Raw genomic sequence first — 26,220 nt, 5'->3', positions numbered from 1 at the left:
TTGGGTTATGATGGTTGTGGCTAGTCGAAGGGAATAGTGCGATAGGAATTGTCCACCCCCTTGTTAGGGTTAAAACAATATCTCAGGGCCACTCGAGGAGTAATGAACTGGAAATGCTTGGCCACGCTCGGAAGGTATCTATGGTAGATAATTCCGGTCAATCAGTTATTCTCCAGATCGAGGAAACCACTCTCGATACGATCACTTGCAAGTACGACCTGAAAGACACCTTGCATTGAATGGGAGATAGTAATAGGACAAGAGAATTGGTGACGCACACTTGTCGAGGACAACTGGGAGATTGTTGGAGTGTCCCCGACAATAATGCGATCACAATTGTCGATCATGATGATCACATGTTTAAATCAATTTTTTTTAAGAATACGTAAGGGATGATTCATTTTATAGTCAACTGATCAACATTAATCGGTAACGATTGGCTTGCTAGAGTTTGACGTTACTGTCGTGGGACGGTGGTGGTCAGTTGATCCCTTAAGGTCACGCCTAAAGGATGATGCCCTAATCTGTAAAGTTGATTAATTGTATGATGATACAAGTTAATCAATTCCTTAAAATTGAATAATTCAATTTGTGAGAGAGAATATTGATATCTTATTATAATGGGATTAAATAAGATTTATTTTAGTAATTGAAATATTTTATTACTGAAATTATTTATTGTTTGTGAAACAATAGAGATGAGAATGAATGGTTAATTATAATTACAAGATGTTGTGAATTATAATTAAATGACCCATTTTATTTATGTGATCAAGTATTACTAGTCAATTTGTTGTATGTAATTTAATTAATTCATAAAATGATATTTATGTGATAAATATGCATTAAATTAATTAATAACATTTATCATACTACATGTGACATATTGTGTGACAAGTGACGAATTGACAAAAATAAAATGGTAGTCCATTTTAAGTAAATGGAACGAAATGAAGTGGGTTTAGTGGATGGTGGTGATTTATTTTAATAAGCTAAAACAAACATCATCATAACACTACTTACCTAGCCTTACATGCCTACGGTTTTGATAAGAACAAAAGGGAAAGGGGAAGGACCATATATTAGTCTCCCAACCTCCCAAAACCATGACCCCCTTCAATACACTATAGATTTTGTTCTCTACCTATTCAACTCATGCATGTTCATTCATACACATGCATAACTTTCCTCTCTCTCACATTATTATTCATCTTTCTCTAAAAACTTGAGAAATGATGATCCAAATTGTTCATAAAAGATTACTAATATTATTAATGTAATATATGAGTGTTAGTTATCAATTTTAAGGTAAACTACTAAACAAATATCTAGCACATATTATTTAGTAGAGATAAGGGATAATCTTGGGTGCTATCAAGAGGAGTGGCTTCTATACTTGAAGTCTTTGGAGGATCATCCTATTACTCATCATAGCTCAAGAACAAGTGAAGGTAGGAGACCTGACTTGTGCCCATAAACCGAAATATTCAATGTAAGGAACCGGTTTTCCTCTACACTTATTTATATGTTTTGCATGCATAAGATCCTTAAGTTTTTATGACTAAAACTTTAAACTAAAATATGTGATATATAGAATATGATTTCCAACAACAACCATACGTACCAATCCGGCCTCCACAAAATCAACCTCCCTAGAACGGCTATCTTCTCTATTTAGCGTCATCCTTAACCACTAGTGATAACATCACGACACCACCATCCTTCGTATAACAAATCTCTTACACTCACCTCTAAACATAACAATTCATTTCTATTTCGGTTAACATCCTAATTAACAAACAACAAATCCGTCAATAAAATTTACCTCAGCATTCATTCCAATTTTGTCCTTAATTGTATCGTCACCTAATTCACCACCAAAATCTCATATCGTGCAAATACTCTACCAACTTTTACTCCCCTTAATTCCTTGAAACTTATGACTAACATGTCGTCCTGAATTTCCTACATAACCATTAACTCACACCCTCATGATAGTATCATACATCTCGACGATTTCTTACTTCCACATCGCATAACTCCGGTCAACATTCTCTTGGTTTACTCCTCTCATTTTTTTTTCCTTTACATTCGACAAAATCAATTAACAATTCAACCCTTATTCCTACTACCTAACTCTTTAGTGCTTTGGTTACCTTCTCATTGCTCCAAAACTCAAATTCCATTAATTCATGTCGGTACCTTCTCACTCTTTCTTACCATGGGTCCTCTCTCATCATGCTACTCGCTCACACTTGCCACCAATCAGTCCACACAATCAACGTTTACTCTTCAATTAATTGCATCTCCCTTTTACATCTCTAGAAAACAAAATTCATTTTATACCGTTAATTGCGAAAGGAAATTATACACTAGGCTCACCTCTTGATAATCAAAATTCCCAAACTCGGCCACTATCTACACATCACGGCATAATTCAATCTCATTATACATCATTCGTTTGCATCCCTCTATAACGACCTTCCACCACATATATCCTTAACCAACACAATCCTAACCATCTCCCTCCATAAATCCTTACACATCCCAAGTTGCCACTATTCGCATCCCTCATTCCAATCTTTTCATTCTCACGTTCCTTACACTTACATCACCCCTGCCCATATACACTTTCCTTTATATTACTCAAAATCGCGATTATATCACTCACCACATCTCAGAAAACATGCTCCCTGCTTCGATAAGCTCATCAATCTTCATTTTCCTTTTTTTTTTTCATTATCCATCACAACCACATATAACCCATGTCCTCCCCATCAAACTCATACCCATCATAAGGTGATACCCCTTACATCATAAGGTCTGGTAACTTATGCATTAGGACCAACACATATGTAAAACAATGCATAAAGAAGCAAAATAACATCTTTGAAATAAAGTGATATGCGACGAAGTGAAAAGATAAGTATATGACCAAAACAGGGGTTACTAGATCGAGTACAGCCTACTCGATCGAGTAGGTGAAGATAAGAAGCAGGCATAATAAATTATCAGGACTACTCGATCGAGTACGGGGTACTCGGTCGAGTAAAAAGAGGTTTACTCGATCGAGTACCCTACGCAGTTCTCAGCACTATCCAATTTTCGTAAAAATGTCGTATCTCACTCGTTTCTTGGTCATTTTGGGCATGTGACCTATCCTTAGAATCGTAAGAGAACAAGATATCACCTTCAATTGGAATCACATCAATATCATATATGCATCTCAAGTTATAACAGTTTAAAGACAGCTCCTCAATAATCGAACAACATAACTATTCGGTTTCACATGTTACTAACTAACATCTTTTATTCCACAAGTTACTAACTAATCAAAAGCCATACAAGAAACACCAAAGCATGCCTCATACCACTCTATTCCACCTTAATCATATATATGCAAAAATCACAACTTCTATCGCATGTTACTACTACAAAGCCAAACATTAACATTCATCATGGTCATGTATATCCTTCAACTTATCAAACATACAATCCAACACTTTCCATTCAAATCAATCATATCTTCATCCAACATGTGCATATGAAACAACAATAAATAAGTAGCAATCCCATGACACCCCATAGTGACCGGTTCAAAGTTGTAGGACGAGTTCGCGACTTTAGGACGTCTCCCAAGCCTTTGCATTAGCTCCTAACAACTCCTACCCGGGTTCATTTTAATTTTGATTCTCTGCATTCATTGAGTTCATTGGTTACAAGTTCCAAAATCGTCGCTCTGATACCACTTTGTAACACCCCCAAACACCAAGGTGCCTTACCAAGACTGAAAGAAATGTAGATTCATATACATAAAAACATACTCATATATGTCTAAACTAATTTGTCATAAAATTAAAACGGATCTTATGCATGCAAACAATAATATAAATAGAGGAGAAATCATGTCCTTACATTGTAGATTTCGGCTATTAGGGCACAAGAGAGATCACCTTTCTCTTCTTGTTCTTGAGCTTTTCCAATGGAAGAACAAAGATCTAAGTATAAGATCTCTCCCTATGTATTATACCCAAGGCTCCTCTTAATATAATTAATATTACAAATACTAGTTATAATATTAATCAAGGTAGAAAATTGAACCAAAAATAAATATAAAACTCTTATATATTTCGGTTATTAAGAGAGAGGAAGAGAGGATTTTATCTCACTAGAAATCTCTATGTATGATGATGGAATAGAATGAATAATAATCTACAACATTTTGTATATTATTAGGCAAAAATAAAACAAAAGCCATGATGGCTTTTGCCTTCTCAAAACCGGGCAAGAGGAGGGGTTTTTGGGGAGCCAATGCATGAATTTGTTGCTCTTAACAAAGTTCATAGGCTTGCATGGCTAGACTACTTTTTAATCATTATGTTTTCTTATTAAAATATAAACACAATATTAAGTCTATTCCTCCTCTTATTTTCGGCACTTTACATAATATGGTGTCCATATTATTTTTTTCAATTGTCTATATGTTACATGTCACATGTCACATATATTTGTTATGTAATTTTTAACTTATTAAAAATCAACGTATTAATAAAAATACGTCACATACAAAAATTGACTTAGTAATTTCATATTTACTTGTGCCAAAAATTTTACCAATTTATAAATCACAACTGATTGTATTTATAACAATTCATTCAATTTAATTGTTACATTAAACAATTATTTCATCCGAGTAATGATACAATTCAATTACTCAGACCGTATCTCATTTAATCACATTTCAATTTGATACGTAAATTTTACTTCCAAAATCGTCCGTCAATTTTCAAGTAATTTAATTAACTCGTAACATTATACGATTAATTAAATAATCAATTAAGAGTATTGCCCTTTAGGTATGACCTAGGGGGTCAACTGATCACCACCGTCACACGACAGTAATGTCAAACTCTAGTCAGCCAATCATTACCGATATATGTTGACCAGTTTGAGAATAATATTACTTCCCAATTGTATTCTTAAAATGAGATTTAATAATGATATTTAAATCATGTGATCGCACTATTGTTGAGGACACATTTCCCAACAATCTCCCACTTGTCCTCGACAAGTGTGCGTCACCAATTCTCTTGTCCTATTACTATCTCCCACTCAATGCAAGGTGTCTTTCGGGTCGTACTTGCAAGTGATCATATCGAGAGTGGTTTCCTCGATCTGGAGAATAAGCGATTGACCGAATTTATCCACTCGGATACCTTCCGAGCGTGGCCACGCATTTACGATTCATTACTCCTCGAGTGGCCCCGAGATATTGTTATAACCCCGACAAGGGGATGGACAATTCCTATCGCACTCATTCCCTTCGACTAGCCACAGACATCATAACCCAAAATATGCCCATTTGACCCCATTTACGAAGGTCGTAGTAACACAAATCAAAGTTAATCAAACTGTGCCATCTTAGGTGAATAGTCTTTAGTCAAAAAAATCGACTCATTAGAATACTATAGCAGCTCTCGCCACGACCAGGCTATATAAATTTGCCAGAACTCTATAAGCGGTCATTAGGCCCGACAAAAAGTTCCTAACAATCTGCCTATGTGATCGACTAGTCATCTCACATGACTCTATGGCATTTGAACTTGCCATCAATCGCATCACACTCTAGTCACTTCGAGACGTCACCTCATACAAGTGACTATGGGCGAATACAATGTTAATCCGTGTTCACTTTAACGGGGTTCAATTGTCACTACAACCCGTTTGGATGTAACAAAGTATAAAAGGAGTTTTTAAAGAAAAACTCGAACGACAAATGCGATTATCACATATGAATAGTCAATGCCTGATTACTATTCCATATTCTATAATCTAATTTGATCTTGCATGTAGTTGTTCATTTCAATTCAATTGAAATGACATGACTCATCATGTTTAGCCTATGAGAAGGCTTTGGTTAGTAGGTTTTATCAACTTCTTGTACCTTACTCAACCTTACTACATATTCGTTTTCCTTTGTAATGTATACATTTGCATCACAAAACTTTTTGAGTACGTGTCGAGATCCAATCAAGACATAGGCCCTCTAGCCTAAGAATAGCTCCCACTTTGTTTTCACGGTGTGGGGGACTCATCCTTCTTGCACATCTCATGATCGCAAGTGTACTCAATTTCCGTTATAAATATCACTCATTGTTCTTTATTGCCTAGAACGATTCTAGAAAATCTACTTCTTAATTAACATTGCCACAATGGTATCTTAACCATCCCGATGTGTTTTGATTATGGTTTTGTCGGAAACCATGCGCAATCTCAATTGTCAATTGTCACTTGTGTAACACCCTTACACAATATTGCATCATAAACACTTTGCATCATAGCCTTAATGCTTCTGTAAGCACTTAAGGGTAATCTTTATAGCTTACTTGGTAAAGATTACTTAAATTCGATTTTGAAAACAATTCATCATACTCAAAGCATATGAAGTGTTATACATCGTTTATTTTTAATTGATTCGGCAGCGGAGGCAAATGAAATCAATCAAATATGTTCAATTTAATTGAACTAGTCATGAATCTTATCAACATAAGACTTCTTACTGACGCTAATATCACGTGGATTTATCTTCATAAATCCGGATATTCAAGATGTATTATAATACTCCAAAAGTCTTAAATCATTCTCAATGATCAATATGTCATCCACATATCGGACTAATTAAAAATTCCGTAACTCCCACTAAACTCCATGTATAAACACAACTTCTCGACTTATCGAGAAATGTTTTATCACATGATCAAAATGTTGATTCTAACTCATTGATGTCCTACTTAAGACCCTCTCTTAAGTTTCACATTATCTTAGGATTGCAAGAATCTACTAAACTCAAGACATGTATTGAATACATTCCTTCTATTGAAGAAGTGGGTTTTAGATTCACTTGCTACGTATTTCATAACCTCATAATGAAACACAATCCTTAAGAAGATCCAAATAGACTTAAGCATTTCAATTAGTGCAAAACCCTTTGCAACCAATCTTGCTTTGAAATATCTCTTTATTAGTGCAAAACCCTTTGTCACTAATCAAGCCTTTTATTTCGGATTCTCATGGCTCTAAGCCTTGTATTGAGTTGTGACTTAAACACTCTTATGTAAGTCATTCGTTCATTACTTTCTAGAAGTAATTAACTTGAATCAAACAATTTCTTTTGTAAGTTATAAGCTCTTTACTTTCTTAAAAGTAGCATGAATTCATCATTTTTAGCAAGTGATGAATTTTAACCTCCTAGGTTTTGAAGAAACAATGTCTTACACAAAACGTCTCATGTAGCCAAGAAAGACCGGTTTCTTGCGACAACGTTTTACACAAAACATCTCACGTAGCCAAGAAAGACCAGTTTCTTGCGACATAACATCTTGTGGCTCTTTGAATAATTTCTCCCACTCTGTCTTCAAAAATAAACTTGTATTTTAGAAAGACAGCTTCATGAGCCGCAAACCCGTCGTACTCGTGGTAATTGAAAAGGGAAAAATGAGCATTTGTTTCTTGTGAAAACTTACAAACATGGTACCCTTACCATTTCATATCTCATATGATTCGTATTAGTGGAAAAATAATTTAGACAAAAATGATAAAAACCCCAAAAGGATCAAGTAACTCAAAGTAACTTGATTGAAATCCAAACCATATCGAATAGTGTTTGATTTCTTATCCATCCACACATTATTTCATAATGCGTGCTAAGAGAGATTAACTTGTGATACTATATCACATTTCCTTTGGCTTATATCAAAGTCTTCACTTTGATAATCCCATCACGACTAAATCGTGATTCCTTGAACTCTTGAACCTCTTCAAAGATTTCTCTATTTACCTTATTAAGTGAACATATTAGTGTCAACTTAAATCGTTGGTAAAAGATAATGATCAACCTATTTTGGATCGATGATATACAACCTCGATCACCTTTTCAACCAAAAGGCACGAGACATCTTGCTTTGAATACAAGATACGCATATACCATTAACAATCTAATGGTTTCAAGAGTACTCGATAACTCTTTGCGTTCATCATTCCAAAATTTAAGGTTTAATCTTGGGTTACCAATTTGAGTCTTACATCATCTTCATGATATATCATTCTAGTTTGGTTTAGAATATAATCACCTTGATGATGGGCTAGCCATACATCAAATCATGGTGTAAAGGGTCACAAAGGTGAAAACCTCTTTTGTATCTTAACAAGTTTATATTCTTATTTAGAGTTTATGCACTTAATAGTCATAATTAAGTACAACTTTAAATCCAAAAACTAGATTGAGTACACAATTACTCTATCTCTCGACATTATTGTTGCTAGTCGTCATATTCTAATCATCCTATGTATCAAGTACAATGATGAAAACCTCCATTGGTTTCTAATATTGACGAAGTGGTACTAGCAAAATTTATGTTTAATCAAATAAACATTTAAAGAAGAAGGTCCCATTAGATGTCCCACAACTAACTTGTTGATTCTTCAATAATTTGGGCAGTTTCCTTTCTTGTGTCCAACATTTAGGACAATGGAAACTTTATCGGTCGGAATTGATAGGTTTAGTATCGTCATTCTCAACAACTTTACCTTTAACATTACCTTGTATCAATTCCATTTACTTCTTGAACCTCGTCCTCATCTTAACGGTTTAAGAGAATGCTCCCACTCATTTCAATGAGTCTTTGCTTTGAGAAGCAAAATTGAATTCATGAAGATTACTCTTCATTTGTTCGTTTTAGTCTTAAAACTTTCATTGAAGTGGTTGCGTTATTTTGGTCAATTACGAATTCGACAAAACTAATTGCCAAAACAATTTATCGCTTCAAGGTACTTAATTCAATTAAGTATATGAAACATAATCCATTGTAAGTAGAAGTGTTAGTCATGAATCAAAAACCTGTTTGATAATGAATAACTTTAATCTATACTCTTTACAAGAGATCCTTATCAATGGTTCATTTGAGGTTTTAGAAGCAAATTCATATTTGTCTTTAGTTACGATGTTTTAAGGAGATTTGAATCAAAAATCAAAATGATATCGTATATGAATTGTGGTAAAGAAATAGAACAATAATAACGGAATAGTGGAAAACTTAACATTTATCGTTATAATAATACTTGTAAATAACAAGTAAAGCATTTACATAGTGACCTCTACCCAACTATGATAAATGATTCCAAGACCCAAATTCATATTGACTTGGGCACGGTATGGCCGATGAAACCCTTATCAATATAACTCGGTGGATTAACGCTTTAATCGATTCTACTTTTAGAACTCTTGGTCGATAAAATTACTCTAATATTTATCTATAGCCCGGAACACATGCAACTACGGTCGCGAATACTTCCGTTGAGCTCAATCCAAATTTCGAATAAATGTGTCCATGATCCAAATCCACATCAACTTGGGCACGGTATGGCCGATGAAACCCTCATCAACATGAATTCGGTGGATTTGACATTTATCACCCACTTCCCCTACGTAACAAGGTTTGTACCCCGGTAGGGCCGAGTGCACTCCCTCACGAAATAGGTTTTCATGGTTTCTACTATTTGGTAAGGCTATGTCTCAATTAATTGTTTTAGCGAGAGGTCATGTCAATTTATTATCTATCACGTTTTAAGTGAACTAAAGCGGTGAACTACGATAATTCGAATTGACACGGTCGATAAACTCGATAAAATAACAATGCATGTTTAGTTATGGCGATTTAGCGATGCATGTGACATAAAATAAAATGCAAGCATAAAAGTAAATAAATCCTAGTATGGCCTTTCCTAAAATAGAAAAACTATTAATCTATTACATATTCGGAAACCAACTCCATTGATCCCTTGAACTTCGGTTGTGGTACGCATCTCGAGGTAACACCGTCTTTATGTATCGCCATTCTTGAAGAAATCCGTCTTTTGAAACTCCGGAATGAATAAAATTACATAATAAATTACATAATTTCCTATTATACATTTGTAACTAAAATAAAATAAATCTATTAAATTACAAAACGGTGATACGAGATCACAATAAAAATTACAACCGAATCGATATTCCCATACATTTCGGGAAATACCAATTAAAATCTAAGGCCATACTAAGTAAAATTACATAATTCAAAATTACATAAATTAAAAATTATGACAATCATAAAGAAAATGCAGCATTATAATATGTATGAACATGCTCAATTTTTTATGCTAAATCGCCTTTTAAATAGCCAATATCGTATATTACTCGGTTTTTACGGATTTGCGTGATTTCAACATTTTATAATCACAAAAAAATACATAAACTCATATTTATGCATAAGTTAATTACCCTAACCTCTTAGGACTCAAAATATAGTCTTCACTAATAATTTGACCATAATTAACCCTTATTTATAAAATTGTTCATAAATGGACCAAAAATTACAAAAATAAGCCATTAAACTTCAAATAAATCGAAAAATTTCAAATAAATTCAAAATTTGAAATTTAAACTCATGAACATTCTGGAAAAATTCCATGACACTCATAATGTTCAAAATCTTAGGTTAAAAATTTCGAAAATTTACCGGAAAAACAATGTTGCGGTTTATCGATTTTTAATAAAATAATCATAAAAACATGGAAAAATTATTTTCACTAACTTTTCAATTTTAGATCTGAAAAAGATAATAAAATGCAACATTAGACGTTTTTCCTAAGTCATAGATTATGTTTTATTAATTTTCCACTAATAATGTCACTATTTATGCTATTTTTCTTCAAAAATCCATAAATCATGCAAAAAGACTTCTTTATAGCCAATTATTTTACACACATCTTGTAAAATTGCATGTGACAACATATTAATTTTCTATGACCAGATTCGAAATTTAACTCATATTAACCTATTTTTCACCTAAATCCGAATTTAATAATGAAAAATTCATTTTTCGAGCATAACAAGTCCAAAAATTATGAAAATTTACAGTTTATCTCAAAATAATATATGTAACAACATATCCAAAAACCAAGTGAAAATTCGAAGTATAGCTATTTTTAGACCAAAAATGACATTTTTACTCATAAAATCACATTTAAATGCCATTATTGTAAAATATGAACAATAAAAATCCGAAAAATTAACCAAAATATCCTAAAACATTTTAGGACCAGAAATATTAACATGCATGTAATAATTTCGTGATATATCATAATAACACAAATTTTACAAGTTTTATTTGTTATTCATATAACTCGGAAAAACTTTTAACCGATTTGCATGCAAACAACCGTGGCTCTTGATACCGATTGAAAGAAATGTAGATTCATATACATAAAAACATACTCATATATGTCTAAACTAATTTGTCATAAAATTAAAACGGATCTTATGCATGCAAACAATAATATAAATAGAGGAGAAATCATGTCCTTACATTGTAGATTTCGGCTATTAGGGCACAAGAGAGATCACCTTTCTCTTCTTGTTCTTGAGCTTTTCCAATGGAAGAACAAAGATCTAAGTGTAAGATCTCTCCCTATGTATTATACCCAAGGCTCCTCTTAATATAATTAATATTACAAATACTAGTTATAATATTAATCAAGGTAGAAAATTGAACCAAAAATAAATATAAAACTCTTATATATTTCGGTTATTAAGAGAGAGGAAGAGAGGATTTTATCTCACTAGAAATCTCTATGTATGATGATGGAATAGAATGAATAATAATCTACAACATTTTGTATATTATTAGGCAAAAATAAAACAAAAGCCATGATGGCTTTTGCCTTCTCAAAACCGGGCAAGAGGAGGGGTTTTTGGGGAGCCAATGCATGAATTTGTTGCTCTTAACAAAGTTCATAGGCTTGCATGGCTAGACTACTTTTTAATCATTATGTTTTCTTATTAAAATATAAACACAATATTAAGTCTATTCCTCCTCTTATTTTCGGCAATTTACATAATATGGTGTCCATATTATTTTTGTCAATTGTCTATATGTTACATGTCACATGTCACATATATTTGTTATGTAATTTTTAACTTATTAAAAATCAACGTATTAATAAAAATACGTCACATACAAAAATTGACTTAGTAATTTCATATTTACTTGTGCCAAAAATTTTACCAATTTATAAATCACAACTGATTGTATTTATAACAATTCATTCAATTTAATTGTTACATTAAACAATTATTTCATCCGAGTAATGATACAATTCAATTACTCAGACCGTATCTCATTTAATCACATTTCAATTTGATACGTAAATTTTACTTCCAAAATCGTCCGTCAATTTTCAAGTAATTTAATTAACTCGTAACATTATACGATTAATTAAATAATCAATTAAGAGTATTGCCCTTTAGGTATGACCTGGGGTCAATCGATCACCACCGTCACACGACAAGTAATGTCAAACTCTAGTCACCAATCATTACCGATATATGTTGACCGGGTTGAAGTAACAATATTACTTCCCAATTGTATTCTTAAAATGAGATTTAATAATGATATTTAAATCATGTGATCGCACTATTGTTGAGGACACATTTCCCAACAAAGACCACCTAACACATGAGAATGCTACCATCTCGGTTACCCGAGGCATAGTAATCAAAAGTGACCATCAATAAACGTATTTAAGTAATTAACTTTAAATGTCCATACATCAAAACCAACTGAAATATACAATACAAAGTCTCAAAACCAAAATCCAACTAAAGTAACAAGTGTTATGACAAAACAGCAGAAGACTACGACTCTGACATGTGGTGACTTCATCCCCAGCTAGATCCCGCGCATATCCAAGATATACCTGATAAACAACTGCTCACCATCCCCGAATGGATCACCACAATTTTCAAAATATTTAAACGGGGTTAGTTACTGCATAAACAATATAAGACAATACAACAGACAGTTACACAATCATAATCCTCCAACTCCGTCACATCACCAAATATCTGACTACACAATAAAGTGTGTAGCCCTACCAGAATATCCATCGTAACAAATATTCCACACCGCTAGTGGGGGACCGCGGCCTTTCCCACCTAAGCCCCGCTCATCTCCATCGAGCGAATAACCCATGTCAATTAATGTGCACATATCCCTTGTGACGAGAACCACAAGGGGTGAATCAAGGGTGTGAAGCCACTCCCGCAAGTGACTCCACTCAGCCGAGGGTGCACCTCGCGAACCACAGACAAACAACAACCAACCACAATACCAATGTAAACAACGCCAATACCAATTAACGATACAACCAACATGCCAAACAATCAAATCACCATCTTATAATATTTACACAATAACTGAGTAAGGAAACCCTACCTTTTTGCAAGCCGCTATAACTGCAGCCAATCACACAAATGTATAAAAGTACCACATCGTCACCTATAACAATAATCATCAATTACACATCATAAATTGATTTCTACCCAAAACCCCAAAATCACCTAATTAGGGTTAGAGCAATCTTAACAAAACGATATAAAAACAACACAAGAAACTTACCCAATAACTGATGGATGAAAGGATGTAAAAGTCTCCAAAAACTACGAACCCTAGCCTTGGATTTGATTGTAAAAGTGGAAAGAAGAGAGCGTCGTTTGAAGTTATGAAAGGTTTTGAGAGAATGAAATGAGAAACTGGCGATATAACCTTTTATACCTCCTCCACTATTGTAATCAAGCCCGCGTCAAAAACCAGTAAAACCCGAGCTACTCGATCGAGTAACTAACGTACTCGATCGAGTATCCGCTACTCAATCGAGTTTCCCCCACTCGATCGAGTACATTCAAAGCAGAATGTACTCCAGAATCTGTAAACAACTTACTCGACAGAGTAAGTCCTACTCGATAAAATACCCAACAACTCAAATATCTGAGGTATTACAAATCTTCCTATTTGCTATGAGGGGCGACCATATGCTATTAGATCGCTCAAAGACCACCATTCGTCGAAGACAACCTTCATTATTAGTAGCTTATTACTTAACATGGCATATGTTTATGGTGAATTTTCCTTTGTTGTAAACTCAAATAATTTAGAGCAAATCGTGTTTCTTTTAATTTCCCTTAAGTAGAATAATCCGTAAATACTTACTTTAATTGTCGTATTTGGGTCATTAAAGTCTTATGGAATTGTGTGAACTTTTTAGACTTAGATTTATAAATTAAGTAGAAATTGTCGATGAAATAGTTTGTCCCTCGGCACACCGTCTCACTCATTATTTACATTTATTATTATTTGTGAAGAATATTTATATCCATGTTATGAAAATGAAATAGTAATTTGATTGTTAATTAGCTTCAGTGGTTGTCAAAGTGAATCTATCTATTCCACTCTTTTGTTGATTTCATTATCCAATATAGGTAAAGGTATACTTCTATTGTTAGTTTCCTCTACTTTTTTACGAGCTTCTTATGTTTCTAATGGTTTTAAACTCACTTTTAAGCTATTTTGTAAAGAAATTTCATCTATATGGAGTATTGCTTGCTTTAATCTCTTTAGAATGAGACCATTACTGAAATTGTCCGATTAACAAGAATTGCCATGGATTATGAATTTGATGACGATGAAATAACATGTACCTGGTACGCATTGTTGTCAGAATCCCGATTCGATCCTATGATTCTACGATTTTACGATTCAAAAATGCTTGACCGATCCCGGATCCTACGATTCTATCGTGTTTGTAGAATCTTACGATCCTATTTATTTGAAATTATCTAGAGGTAGGACCATAATACGATTCTACGATCCTTCGATCCGACTCCATAGCAAACATATTAAAATATATTTTTATATAATGACATGGTAAAACCCAAATTTCGTGTAATTTGTAGAAATATGTTCACGAAATGATATTAAACTCATTAACTATCAATATTTTGTGTATAAAATAAGCGTTTCGAACTTCAATTATATATTTTTACCAAATAAAAAACTATATTTAATGAATTTATAGAATCTTACGATTCTACGATCCGATTCTACCGATTCGATCCTACCCTCCCCATCGATTCAAAGTAGAATCCTGATCCTAACAACATTGCTGGTACGGATCCGAGGAAAAGTGCTATGGAGGAGTATAAATTCCATGATTCTTAATATCTTATACACAATAACACAAGTTTCATTAGTAGATTACTTTTTTTCCTCAGTTTCATGACATTTTATTTAGTAATTTCTTTAAATGTTTGTCAAGTAATATCTACTTTGGCATAGCTAATTTTAGTTACTTGGGTGTTGAAATGACACTATTTATATCCTTTTATTCATTGGGATTTTAGAAATCCCATGAATTGAGAGGGCAACCAAACACTACCTTATATACTTTAATTTGTCACTCTATTTTAGTTAAGGTAACTTTCTCACATTTTCTTTCACCATACAAATACGGAGTAATTGAAGGCTAACATGTAACACCTACGTACATGCTTATGTACTATACATTAAGCCGCCCATTGCAATTGACCACTAATGCAGTAACCGCTGTTATTTCATATTCTCAACTGTTCTAAAAGCACTTTGTAGGCCATTTGCTTCAAAGGACGCAGCTTCTTGTAATTTATCAAGACACTAGGTGACTTTTAACCGGTGTTTTCATTAGTTGATCTTAGTTGTGCTTCTATTTTGAAATTTGTTAATGTGAGTATCTAAATAAAGTGATTTAATGTTTGTATTCATTTTGTGATTTTTGGCTGCAAATAAATGAATTCAAAGTCATTGGTTTCTCTGCTGAAGTTTAGTTTTGGCTGCAAAAAGTTAAGCGAATAGGGTAAGATCATGTTTTTGACTTTTTTTCTCTTACAAAAAGATGGGTTCAGAAGAAAAATGCTTCTCAACAAGGGGTTTAGAAGTACGTATTACTTGCATCTAAATCAAACTTATTTCAATTTTCTTAACCCAACATTTTCTTATCTGTGTATAGGTTGGCAAAGTTTGACAACGAGACGGCTTTTAAATCGAGAAGTGCTTGAGGTTTTTGTGCAAAACCAAGTTTGTGACACCAAAACATGGCTAAAATATCATGCCACGACATCCAATCTTTAGATGGTACTGTGACAAAGGCTTTAAAGACAAAGTGGGAGGAGAGAAAGCTATGAGGATTTAAGGCATATATATGTAATGTTGTAGATGATATGAACTGCAGCTTGCTAATTCTTCTACCCAACTGAATTTGCCATTGCCAATGCTAATGAACAAATTTTTGCTTTTTTAGGGGTGGTTCTTCTTCTCAGTTATTCGTTTTATCAGCTTAAATGTATTATTTTGTTCAAGTGTACATACGAATCTAACTCATTCTTTTACACATTAGTAACTTAGGGTATAACTAAGGCATGACGTTGAAACATAATGTTATTAGTGGTATGTAATGTGTGATTCCCCAGAATTTGTTTGTTATACTTTACTAGATGAGTTAAGTGAATACTTTCAAAATTTGATAAGAGTATCAAATTGGTTTTTTGGTATTTCATATCCAGTACTCCCTCCAAATGTTTATTTTCTTTCTACTACTTAGGAGTGAAAATTTAAGAAGTGGGATGAAAATAGAATACGGAGAAAAGTACTCCTTCAGTCCCGGTCATGAAGGGGACCATTTGTAGGACAATGTGTTATGTGCATGATGAAATTACCTGAAAAATATTCGCGATATAAAATGGTAAACAAATGAATGAGACACTCATAAATGGAATAAGTAAGCAAATGAGGTAAATAAATAACCGGGACGAGGGAGTATATGTTAATAACTATTGGCAATTATCTAATCTTTTAATACGTTATGTTAGGACTTAGCAACTCATTAGCGTTGGTTGTTATGAACCCCACTCGGTTTATTACGGAGATATTAACCGGTGAGTAAATCCTACTTACTATGAGAGATGTAATTGTATGAAATATTCATTTTCGTATTGTTATTTATACTAATACATCTAACTATTTAGTTATTCATACGTATACATATTTGTTTATTTTGCTGATTAATTTGGCACCGATATAAATAAATATTATACATAGACTCATACTATATCCGTGTATTTTTACACGGGTTACACACTAATAACTAATTAATTGAAAGGAAATTTACCCATCCATAAATGAAGGATTTTCCCATTTATTCACACATGTATGATCGATCACTAACAAGTAGGGATGTCAATGGATCGGGTTCGGGTCGGGTGAAGCCTCATCCGTCATCAATCCGTCTTTTCAAAATCTCATCTAACCCGTCCGTCATCCGTGAAACATATCATCCATCATCCATCCATTCATCATCCATGGATGAAACGGGTGGATCGGGTGATAAACGGGTGTTGTGTATTTATATGTTTCAAGTTAAAAAAAATGATGATTTTTTATTCTCTACAAAAATTAAAGTTAGATTATTATTTTAGTTTAACTTTCTAGTTGGCAAGTTTACAAAATATCTATATTGAGAGTATAAAAATATGAATATTTGAATATTTTATACCAGCAACTCTCCTATAGGACCGTCCTATAGGATAGGACGGGCCCAATAGAAGAAATTAGCCCAATAAATGGAGTTAAACCAAACATAAAAGCTCATAATTCTCCTTGAGACTCAGCGATAAGTCCACAACGCCAGTGGTAACTACGTCTCCTACATCGTCGCTCGTTAGTTCGTCACTATCTCCATCCAGCGATTCCCAACCACCTCACCGGCCGTCGACCCCTGCAACACTTCACCATGCTTATTCGGTTTTGCATTTACCCATTTCTATCTCCTTCCTTCGTCGATCGACAGCCTCGGCGACGTCGACGATCGCAAATATTCAGGTTTTGATTTTATCTTACAAACGCCAGATTTTAAGATAAAAATTCAGAAATCAACTACTAATTGTTTTAACTTGAATTTTTATGTTTTTAAGTTGATAACTTTGAATTATAAATTGAAAACTAAGCCTTTATTTTATCCCATCTACCAGTAGTTTTGCAAAAAGATTATTTAGTTTGATAATTGATGGTTTTAACTTCAAAGCCGACAAATTTAATTTGATAAATTTATACTCTATAAAAAGTTTATAATGTTTCTCTCCCTTTATTTTTTTAAAGCAAGACTTTTAGTTTAATAACCTATAACTTTAATTTGATAACTTATTGTTTTGAGGGTTTTACTTTGTTTATGTAAGTTAGGATTTTTAATTTAATGGAAATTAGTTTTCTAATTTAGTTTTTTAAGTTAAAAACTCACAACTTTGAGATGAATATCTACGGGGTGCCGAGGATGCGTGGAATAAGATCGTCGTTGTAGCAGATTAACGAGGCAGATGGTGGGAAGGTCGTTCTTTATGAACAAGACTTGGTGGCTTTACGGTGGATAATTTGGAGGTGCCTTGTCGAGTTGTCGTTCACTCGTTCATAGCAAAAGGGAGATGAAAGATCAGTGAGGAACTAAGGAAACGAGAGGGGTGAAAGTAGTTTGGGCTTTGTCTCTTTCTTTTAAATTATTTTGTTTTTTGGGCTTTTAGTTGATAGGCTGGTCTCATGGTATTTTTATACTCCTTCCGTCCCGGTCAATTGTTGTCCTTTGGTTTTGGCACAAAGACCAAGGAAGGAGGAGATGACCAATAACTAAATGACAAGTGGAACAAATTGAATGAGTATGATCAAATTACTCATCAAGTTCATTCTTAAAATAGAAAGGACAACCAATGACTGAGACACCCTAAAATAAAAAAGGACAACAAATGACCGGGACAGAGGGAGTATCTTAATAATGTGTTATATGTAAAAAAAAAAAAAAAAGTAATAAAATCGGGTGATGGATGGATGGCGGGTGAAATTTCTTCATCCAACCCATTCGTCATTCGTCATCCGTTTTATACGTCATCCATCCATCATCCATTTAAGTCGAATTTTCATCCATATTTTAAGATCGGGTTGATCGGATTTCAATTGGATGCAGGTGAAATTGACATCCCTACTAATAAGATCTACTTCCTCCATTCAACTCCACTCTACCTATTTCACTTTTCTACACTATTCACAATTGTGTATTCAATTTTGATTTTCTCTCGATACGTAAGTTGAAATATATTCATGTGGGATCTTGTTTGATTCGTCTTTACGAGTACATTAAAAATATCTAACTTTTATAATTTTTGCAAATACGTAGCAAACGATATTTAGCGCGTAAAATACGCGTTGGCAAACGTGAAAAAGGAAAGTGGTAGAGTGGAGTTGAATGGAGGAAGTATTATTCTATTTCCTAAAATACCCAAATCATTTCGATTTCACTGTTTTCATAACACATTTTTTTTTTCCAGATTTACCAAAATTTAATTAAAAATAAAAGGAAAAATAAAAATAATAAAAACGAAATCTTAGAGCATCTCCAATGGTTATCTAAAAGGACTTGCTTGCAAATAAAAAAGATTTCAAGCTACTTGCTTAACCATTGGAGCACTCCACATCAAGTAGCTTAAATTAATTTCTTACTATTATTGAAAGTTTCAAAGAAATTAAATAGTCCCATGTTAAAATATAACCAATAAAAAAAGTTATTGCCTTATTTATTTTTTATTTAGTAATTAAGAATTAAATAAATTAATAAAAAAGTGTGTTAGTTAGGTCTCATAAAGCTAATACTAAATAAGATTCACCATCGAAAGAAGCTTCAGAAATAAATTGTTGTTCTTTCGAAAAATGATGAAGCGAAAGAAAGGTAAATGCAAGATCAACTACTTACCATTGTGGATGCTCTTAGAAGAACAGTACTTAAATAAAAAAGGGTATTAAAAAGAAAAACTGCACTTTGGTCTTCTCTCTCTCCCCATTCAAAGAGATCTGAGTTTCTAACCCTTTTTTGCTAAATCTCTGAAAAGAGTTTGATTCAAACACAAAGATTATTTCAGTTTAGGTAATTTTCCAACTTTTTTGTTTGATTTAGTACAAATGATTTAATTTTATTGATACAGTTTTCAGCTCATTTTTAATTGTTGTTGTGAGATTGATTGTAAATTTGATCTATTGATTGATCTAAAGATTGTTGGATTTGGTTCAAGAATTGTTTTTCATATCTGGGTTTGTGGCATTTTGTGTTTTAAGTTTTAAACTTTGATTGAATTATTGGATTTTCGATCAGTTTAGTTGATTGAATCATGTCTTTGTTATTATTAGTTGTTTAAATTTATGTTGTTTCATTTGTTAGTTATTTTTTATTCATGTTTTTGGATAATTTTTAGTGCATCTTGATTCTTTTTTTGTTGATGCATGCATGGTTTTGCATCTGTTTTGTCATCAGTGTTGCTAATCTGTATTGTTAGTTCATTTTGTGATTAGTTTTAGAGTAGTTCTGCTGTCGAATGATGTTCCAAGTTATGATCTTTATTTTCCACCAAGAAATGTTATGGAGAACAATTTTTTTGGGTACAATTTTGATGATAAAAAGTCTCTTATGACGCTGTTTTACAATTTTTAGTAACTACGTACAAACCCCTTTACTCCTCAATTTGCGCGGGTCATTGAGGCACTGATGTAATATTGTTTTTGTCGTTGTTGTAGTAACTACCTTTAGAAGTTTACAATAATGCTTATTAACACTGTCTTACATAAACATTTATGGTTATGATTTGATTGCTGAAGTGGTAATATCAATGATCATCGAGCAATTGTGTCTGTCTGTTAGGCCTAGATGTTTTGAATTGTATGGTGATGTAGTTTGGTTCTGGCACAGAGAATAATGGGTGTGGACGTTGAAGGATCCGAGTTGCTCAAGGTGAATGGGGAGGAGAAGGTTGTTGTTCCTTACATGGAAGATGGTCAAGCAAATGTATCGGGACCCATCACCTTTGGCTCACATGGTGTTGATGAGGAGCAACCTAATGAAGAGGCAAAAAATGTTGCCAAAACTAATCTTCCTAAGGATGCCGTTGATGAATGGCCTGCTGAACCCCAAGTCCATTCTTTTTGGATCGTTAAGTATCGGCCTTACGAAGATCCCAAGTTAAAATCAGAAATGGATCTGCTTGATAGAGATATACAGAAGAAGAGCGCACAAATATCCCAGTTATATGATGAAATTAATCCTAAAAGGGTTAGTTAAGAGCTCTTATGATTGCATTATTTTATGAATTTTATTTGGTGCATTAGGAATTTTCCTTGTGTAATTTCCTATAGCACCCAACTCCCATGTCCACACATGGGTGTTTGACTGTTTGCCAAGCGCCAGGCTCTCGTATTTTAATGAAAATTCCTCGAGTTGTTGGCTTAAAGTGTAAAATTTTGGAATGTAATTTCCTATAGCACCCAACTCCCATGTCCACACATGGGTGTTTGACAGTTTGACCTTAGTTTCTCTAAATGTTTGTAAAACAAAATGTAAAATTTATGATGTTTGAAAATTCAACTATCCTTATAATATCATTTTGGAATGGAATATACTCACTTTGTTCATAAATAAACTTCGCGAATATTTTAGTTTTTTCAACAAAAGTTAAGGTATACAGCTAGGTGTGGATGTAAACGGAAGTGGATGAAATATGTGGCCTCACAAGCCATAATGACCACATAGAACCTGCATATGAATTGATTCCAAGTAGGTAGTTTATTCTTGGAAACCGCAAAATGCAGAGAAAAAAGATTTTCGTCCATTACTTATATTTGGAGTGTCCCAATAGATTTTGTGAGTGTATTTATGTGCACCCAAGAAGTTTATTCATAGACAAATGAACAAGTACCTAGTCTATATTGTCGTAAAATGTTGGTCAAAAGTATTTCAATTAATTTACCACCAAAGTCACGTGGGGACAGTATAATGAGATGGTGGGATATCAGGAATTGACTTCGAGGTCTAACGCTCTTTTCCGTTTGCAGGCAGAGAAAGAAGAGTTGCATGCTATTCTTTCGTCCTTAGGTGAGGAGAAGTCACAATACCAGGAATTTATAGATCAGAAAAGGAAGGAAATGAAGCCTTTGCAGGATGCTTTGGGTGACTTGCGTGGTCCTGGACGGGAGAAAGGAGTTGCCATATGTTCTAGTGAAGAAGAGCTAAATGCGATTGTACGTTAAAAAGTCACATACTTTTGATATTTTTTGTCTTTAAAATCATCGAGGGGTTGAGTAAGTTTCAATTCATGCAGATACATAGCATGGAGTATCGCATACAACATGAAAGTGTGACATTGAAGGAGGAGAAACAAATCCTGAGGGATATAAAAGAATTTGAAGCGACAAGGCCAAAAGTGGTTGCTAATGCTGCCATGAGGGCGAAGGTTCAGGAGTCCATGGGTCAGAAGGAAGCAATCCAGGATCAGGTTAAGGTATATGACGTGACCATGCTGAAATGTTATGTTACTTTGCATCAACGTTCGGTTGCCATATTTTTTTCACACGATACCAGTCTATTGGTTTTGTAAATATATGAGAAATACAGAAGGATTTAGGTTGGCCGTACCAGCAAGACTTGCTGATTTTTACTCGTATTTTGTTGTGTTTGTAGCTTTTAGGTACTGACTTGGATGGAGTTCGGAAACAGAAGGCAGCTGTACAAGCAAGAAGGGACCAGTTGCATGCACAAGTGAATGTTTTGAAGGATCAGATATCGAAACTATATACAGACGTGAAAGTCCTGAAGGAGAAGAAGCAGGCTGCTTTTGAAGCTATGCAAGAATTGAGGAAAAAACGTGAAGCTGTGGTATATTTCTACTCCATTTGTTAATTTGAATTCTCTACAGGACATCAATCAGTTCATAACGTTCCCTAATTGGGTAAGAAGTAATCCACAAAACCCTTTCGTGTTGTTGTAGCCTTAATCCTCTGAGGGGTGGTTGGTTGGAGCTTTTGGAATGGATTGGAATGGATTTAATCCATTCTAGTGTTTGGTTGGAGGTTTTTGGAATGGAATTAGATACCCAATGGATTCTAACTCCATTCCAACCCCTTGGAATCTCATACCCATGTTTCCACTCAAGTTTCTAACTCCATTCCATATTATTACTACCTCTATATCCATTCCAGGGTCGAACCAAACACTCATGAGCAAGTATGGGGTTCTAACTCCATACCACTATGGTATCACAATCCATTCCATACAATTCCAATACTTCGAACCAAACGACCCCTCACATATTTTTTAGCCTTCTAAATTCTTGGTCCAAATGCAACTGTACTGAATTACAGTGGATGAAGGAGGTATCTTTGTTATTCCTCCAGGGTTTTGTCATATATGCTCTTTGTTGTTTTCTCAAATGTTACATGTTGATAATGCTTATTTATGCTGCAAGATCTAAAAATCGTGATGCTGTTCCTTTGTTATTGCTTATTTATTACTTTACCGTTCTAACTCCAAACGAATCACAGAAGTAGGTTAGGTCTTTCCAATAAAAAAACATACTCTAGAGGATCAATACAAGTTTCATTCCAAATAAAAAGAGACAAAGAAAAACATATTGAAAGAAGAAATGTACAGGGAAATGAGTAAACTGTAAAGTCCGTTGCAACAACTCAAAAAAGAATTGTGTACAGTGTGCTGTAATGGAGGAGTATTATTTTAGGTGTTCAGAATACTTTTTCGTGGAATTCTCGAATAAATTTTTGTTTGTATTCAACAGTCATTACACTTTGATTTTGAAATAGAGCTCACTGATGTCTCTATTGGTGTTTTTTCTTTTATTCAGAATACCGATTACTATAAAAACAGAACCGTTATTAGTAATGTAAAAGATCTTGCTGCGAAGAAGGATGTGAAGGCTCTTGAGGAACTTGTTAATACCGAGGTTTGTCTCATTTATCATTTACCATTCTCAATTTTAAATATTTCTCGCCATTCTTATCTGATAGATTTCTCAAATTTCCAGGTTGAAAATTTCATGTCTCTGTGGAACTGCAATAAGGCTTTTAGGAGTAACTATGAGAAGAGAATCTTGTTGTCACTGGACATGCGGCAGTTGAGTAGAGATGGACGAATGAGGAATTTCGATGAGAAGCCACTTGTGAAGGCGGAGTCACCAGTGCTGTCAGAAACAGTTGCGGTGTCTAAACCTACAAATAAGCCTCAAAAGGAAGTAATAAAACCGACTCCAAAACCAGAGAGTTTATCTGTTGAGAAGGCTTCTGCTGAAACGAAGAAAGGAAATAAAGAGCCAAAGGCTATCTTAGAACGATCAATTGAAGAGGATGACTTTGTGGTAGAAAAGCCAAAGAAAAATTTGTCGAATGGAAATGAATTTGATGCTGTCAAAGTGAAGGAGATGAAGAAGGAAGAGGAAAAAGAAAAGCAAAGGCAAGCCTTGGAGAGAAAGAAGAAGCTCCAAGAGAAAGCCGCAGCTAAAGCGGCTCTTAGAGCCCAAAAAGAAGCTGAAAAGAAGCAAAAGGTACTTGGTGTTTCCTTTTATGTTCTATTGCTAAGCCCTAAAATTTTACACAAACTCTTAACTAAATGTGGAATACATAAGTATTTGAGTGGAGGTCACATAGATCTTGCACGACTGATGCAAGGCGTACTGAAAATATTCAAGGATTTTCAATAGCCCTTAAACTATTGAGTTTTCTAATTTAGAAAGAGACAATGGTTGATGTTCTTTTTCTAATTGATTGTCTTTACTAGACCTTTGGATTGAAAATAAAATTGTTGCATTCAGAACTCGTGGTCAAGAGTTAGCCCATAACTCCCTGCCATGAGTTGAGAAAGTGGTGAATTTTTTATTCTCCTAAAGTAACCGCCTTTTCAAGATCTTTGCTTTTAAAGAAAAAAAATCACTGCCTTTTTTGTGTTTCCCATTATGCGTTACCTGATTTGTACTCATTCCATCGGGGTACTAGCTAACTTTTATATTTCCTAGTAAATGCTTTGTGTTGTACTCCACAATCTATGTTAGTTCGTCACTTGGCTATGAATCTCTCGTCACAACATCAACCTGACGCCCAGACACCTCATTTTAGGTTAATACATGAAAAGCATTCATAATAGCTGTGTCTGCCAATTGCGGACAACTGCTGTGGAGCCGGAGGAATTTATATTTTTTGGTGACGAAGCCGATAAATTGTTAAATTTGATGTTGACGGGTTTACCCCAACAGATGTCATGAGTAGCACCCTTGATGACTTTACTAGCTAATTTAGGAGACTCAACCCGGAGTGTCTTATCCTATTTGGCCACAATGTTTGAACATATGCCCTTATTTAAACAGGACAAGCAAAAGAAACTAAAGAAGAAAGAAGGATCATCAGCGCAGGCAACTGATGAAGAGGAGCCATCAGAAAAGACAGACTTGGATGAGCCCGAGAAATCTGACAATGTGGAAGACGCCTTTGAAACACCGGCTCCAACAAAAGCTAAGGAGCTAAAAGAGAACACTCTCAGGCACAGGAAAGCCATAAAAACCCGAGGTACACTTCCCAAAGCCATCCTGAAAAAGAAAAAGTCGGTTAATTACTGGCTTTGGGGATCTGCTGGCGCTGCTGCAGTGATGGTCTTGATGCTGCTTATCCTCGGCTACAATTATCTCCTTAAACCCCAGGTGACCATCTGAAAGGTACTTGGTCCAGAAGTCCCCCGGATGGTCGAAATGCATGGTTCAGGAAAGCAAGAGGCAATGTATAAGTAGTAGCGTAATTTTGTTTACGTTCTTTACATCCCAAAGGAACTGGGATAGACTATTAATCCATAACGGAGTTATCTGTAGCTCAGGCAGTTCCACATGTTTTACAGGAGGCAAGTAGATACATTTTGTTTTTAAGTTTTTTTTTCCCGGAATGTATTTCGAAGTTTTGACTGCTTTTGTTTTTTTGTTTTCTCAAGATGTTACTTTGACTTTGAGACCCCAAGTTTTCTATAGCTTTTCAATGTATAATTGGACCTTGATAATGAGTTACTCACTACTTTATATATGGTAATTTTGTTAGGTTACTTTTTGCTGTTTAATGATGTTTTTGTGTACTGTTTAAGAAATAGAGATGCACATTTTTTTTTTTTTTTTTTTTTTTGACAATAAGAGATGCACATTCTGAAGATGTACGGAGTATTGAATGTTCTTTTCAAAATTTTGAGCAACATTTGGTCTTGTATGACTTTGTATAATTTAGTTTGTTGCATGTGTGTAATGGTCTTATTAGATACAGAGTAGTTTGTGAGCGACTATATGTTTAATTTGGATCTTCTCCATGTCTCTCTCCATTTCCTTTCTAATACAATCTTATTCTAATATATTCTCTCTCTTAATTCATTAAAACATTACTTTTATAAAATTATTACAACCATTAGATTTCCCAT

General features: G+C 34.1%; 1 protein-coding gene across 1 annotated transcript; it reads left to right on the top strand.

Moving 5' to 3' along the window:
- Positions 1–19,710: 19,710 nt before the first annotated feature.
- LOC141627079 (proton pump-interactor 1-like) lies at positions 19,711–25,855 on the top strand. The gene is made up of 8 exons (XM_074440563.1): positions 19,711–19,869; positions 20,686–21,045; positions 21,825–22,010; positions 22,091–22,270; positions 22,450–22,644; positions 23,627–23,725; positions 23,807–24,322; positions 25,139–25,855. Exons 2-8 carry the CDS (start codon positions 20,692–20,694, stop codon positions 25,478–25,480), a joined length of 1,872 nt encoding a protein of 623 aa, XP_074296664.1. The 5' UTR covers positions 19,711–19,869; positions 20,686–20,691; the 3' UTR covers positions 25,481–25,855.
- The last annotated feature ends 365 nt before the right edge of the window (positions 25,856–26,220 follow it).

This window comes from Silene latifolia, chromosome Y, assembly GCF_048544455.1.
Source record: "Silene latifolia isolate original U9 population chromosome Y, ASM4854445v1, whole genome shotgun sequence".
Taxonomy (NCBI): domain Eukaryota; kingdom Viridiplantae; phylum Streptophyta; class Magnoliopsida; order Caryophyllales; family Caryophyllaceae; genus Silene; species Silene latifolia.
Note: the sequence above shows the minus strand (reverse complement) of the source record. Positions and strands in the feature narration are given on the sequence as shown.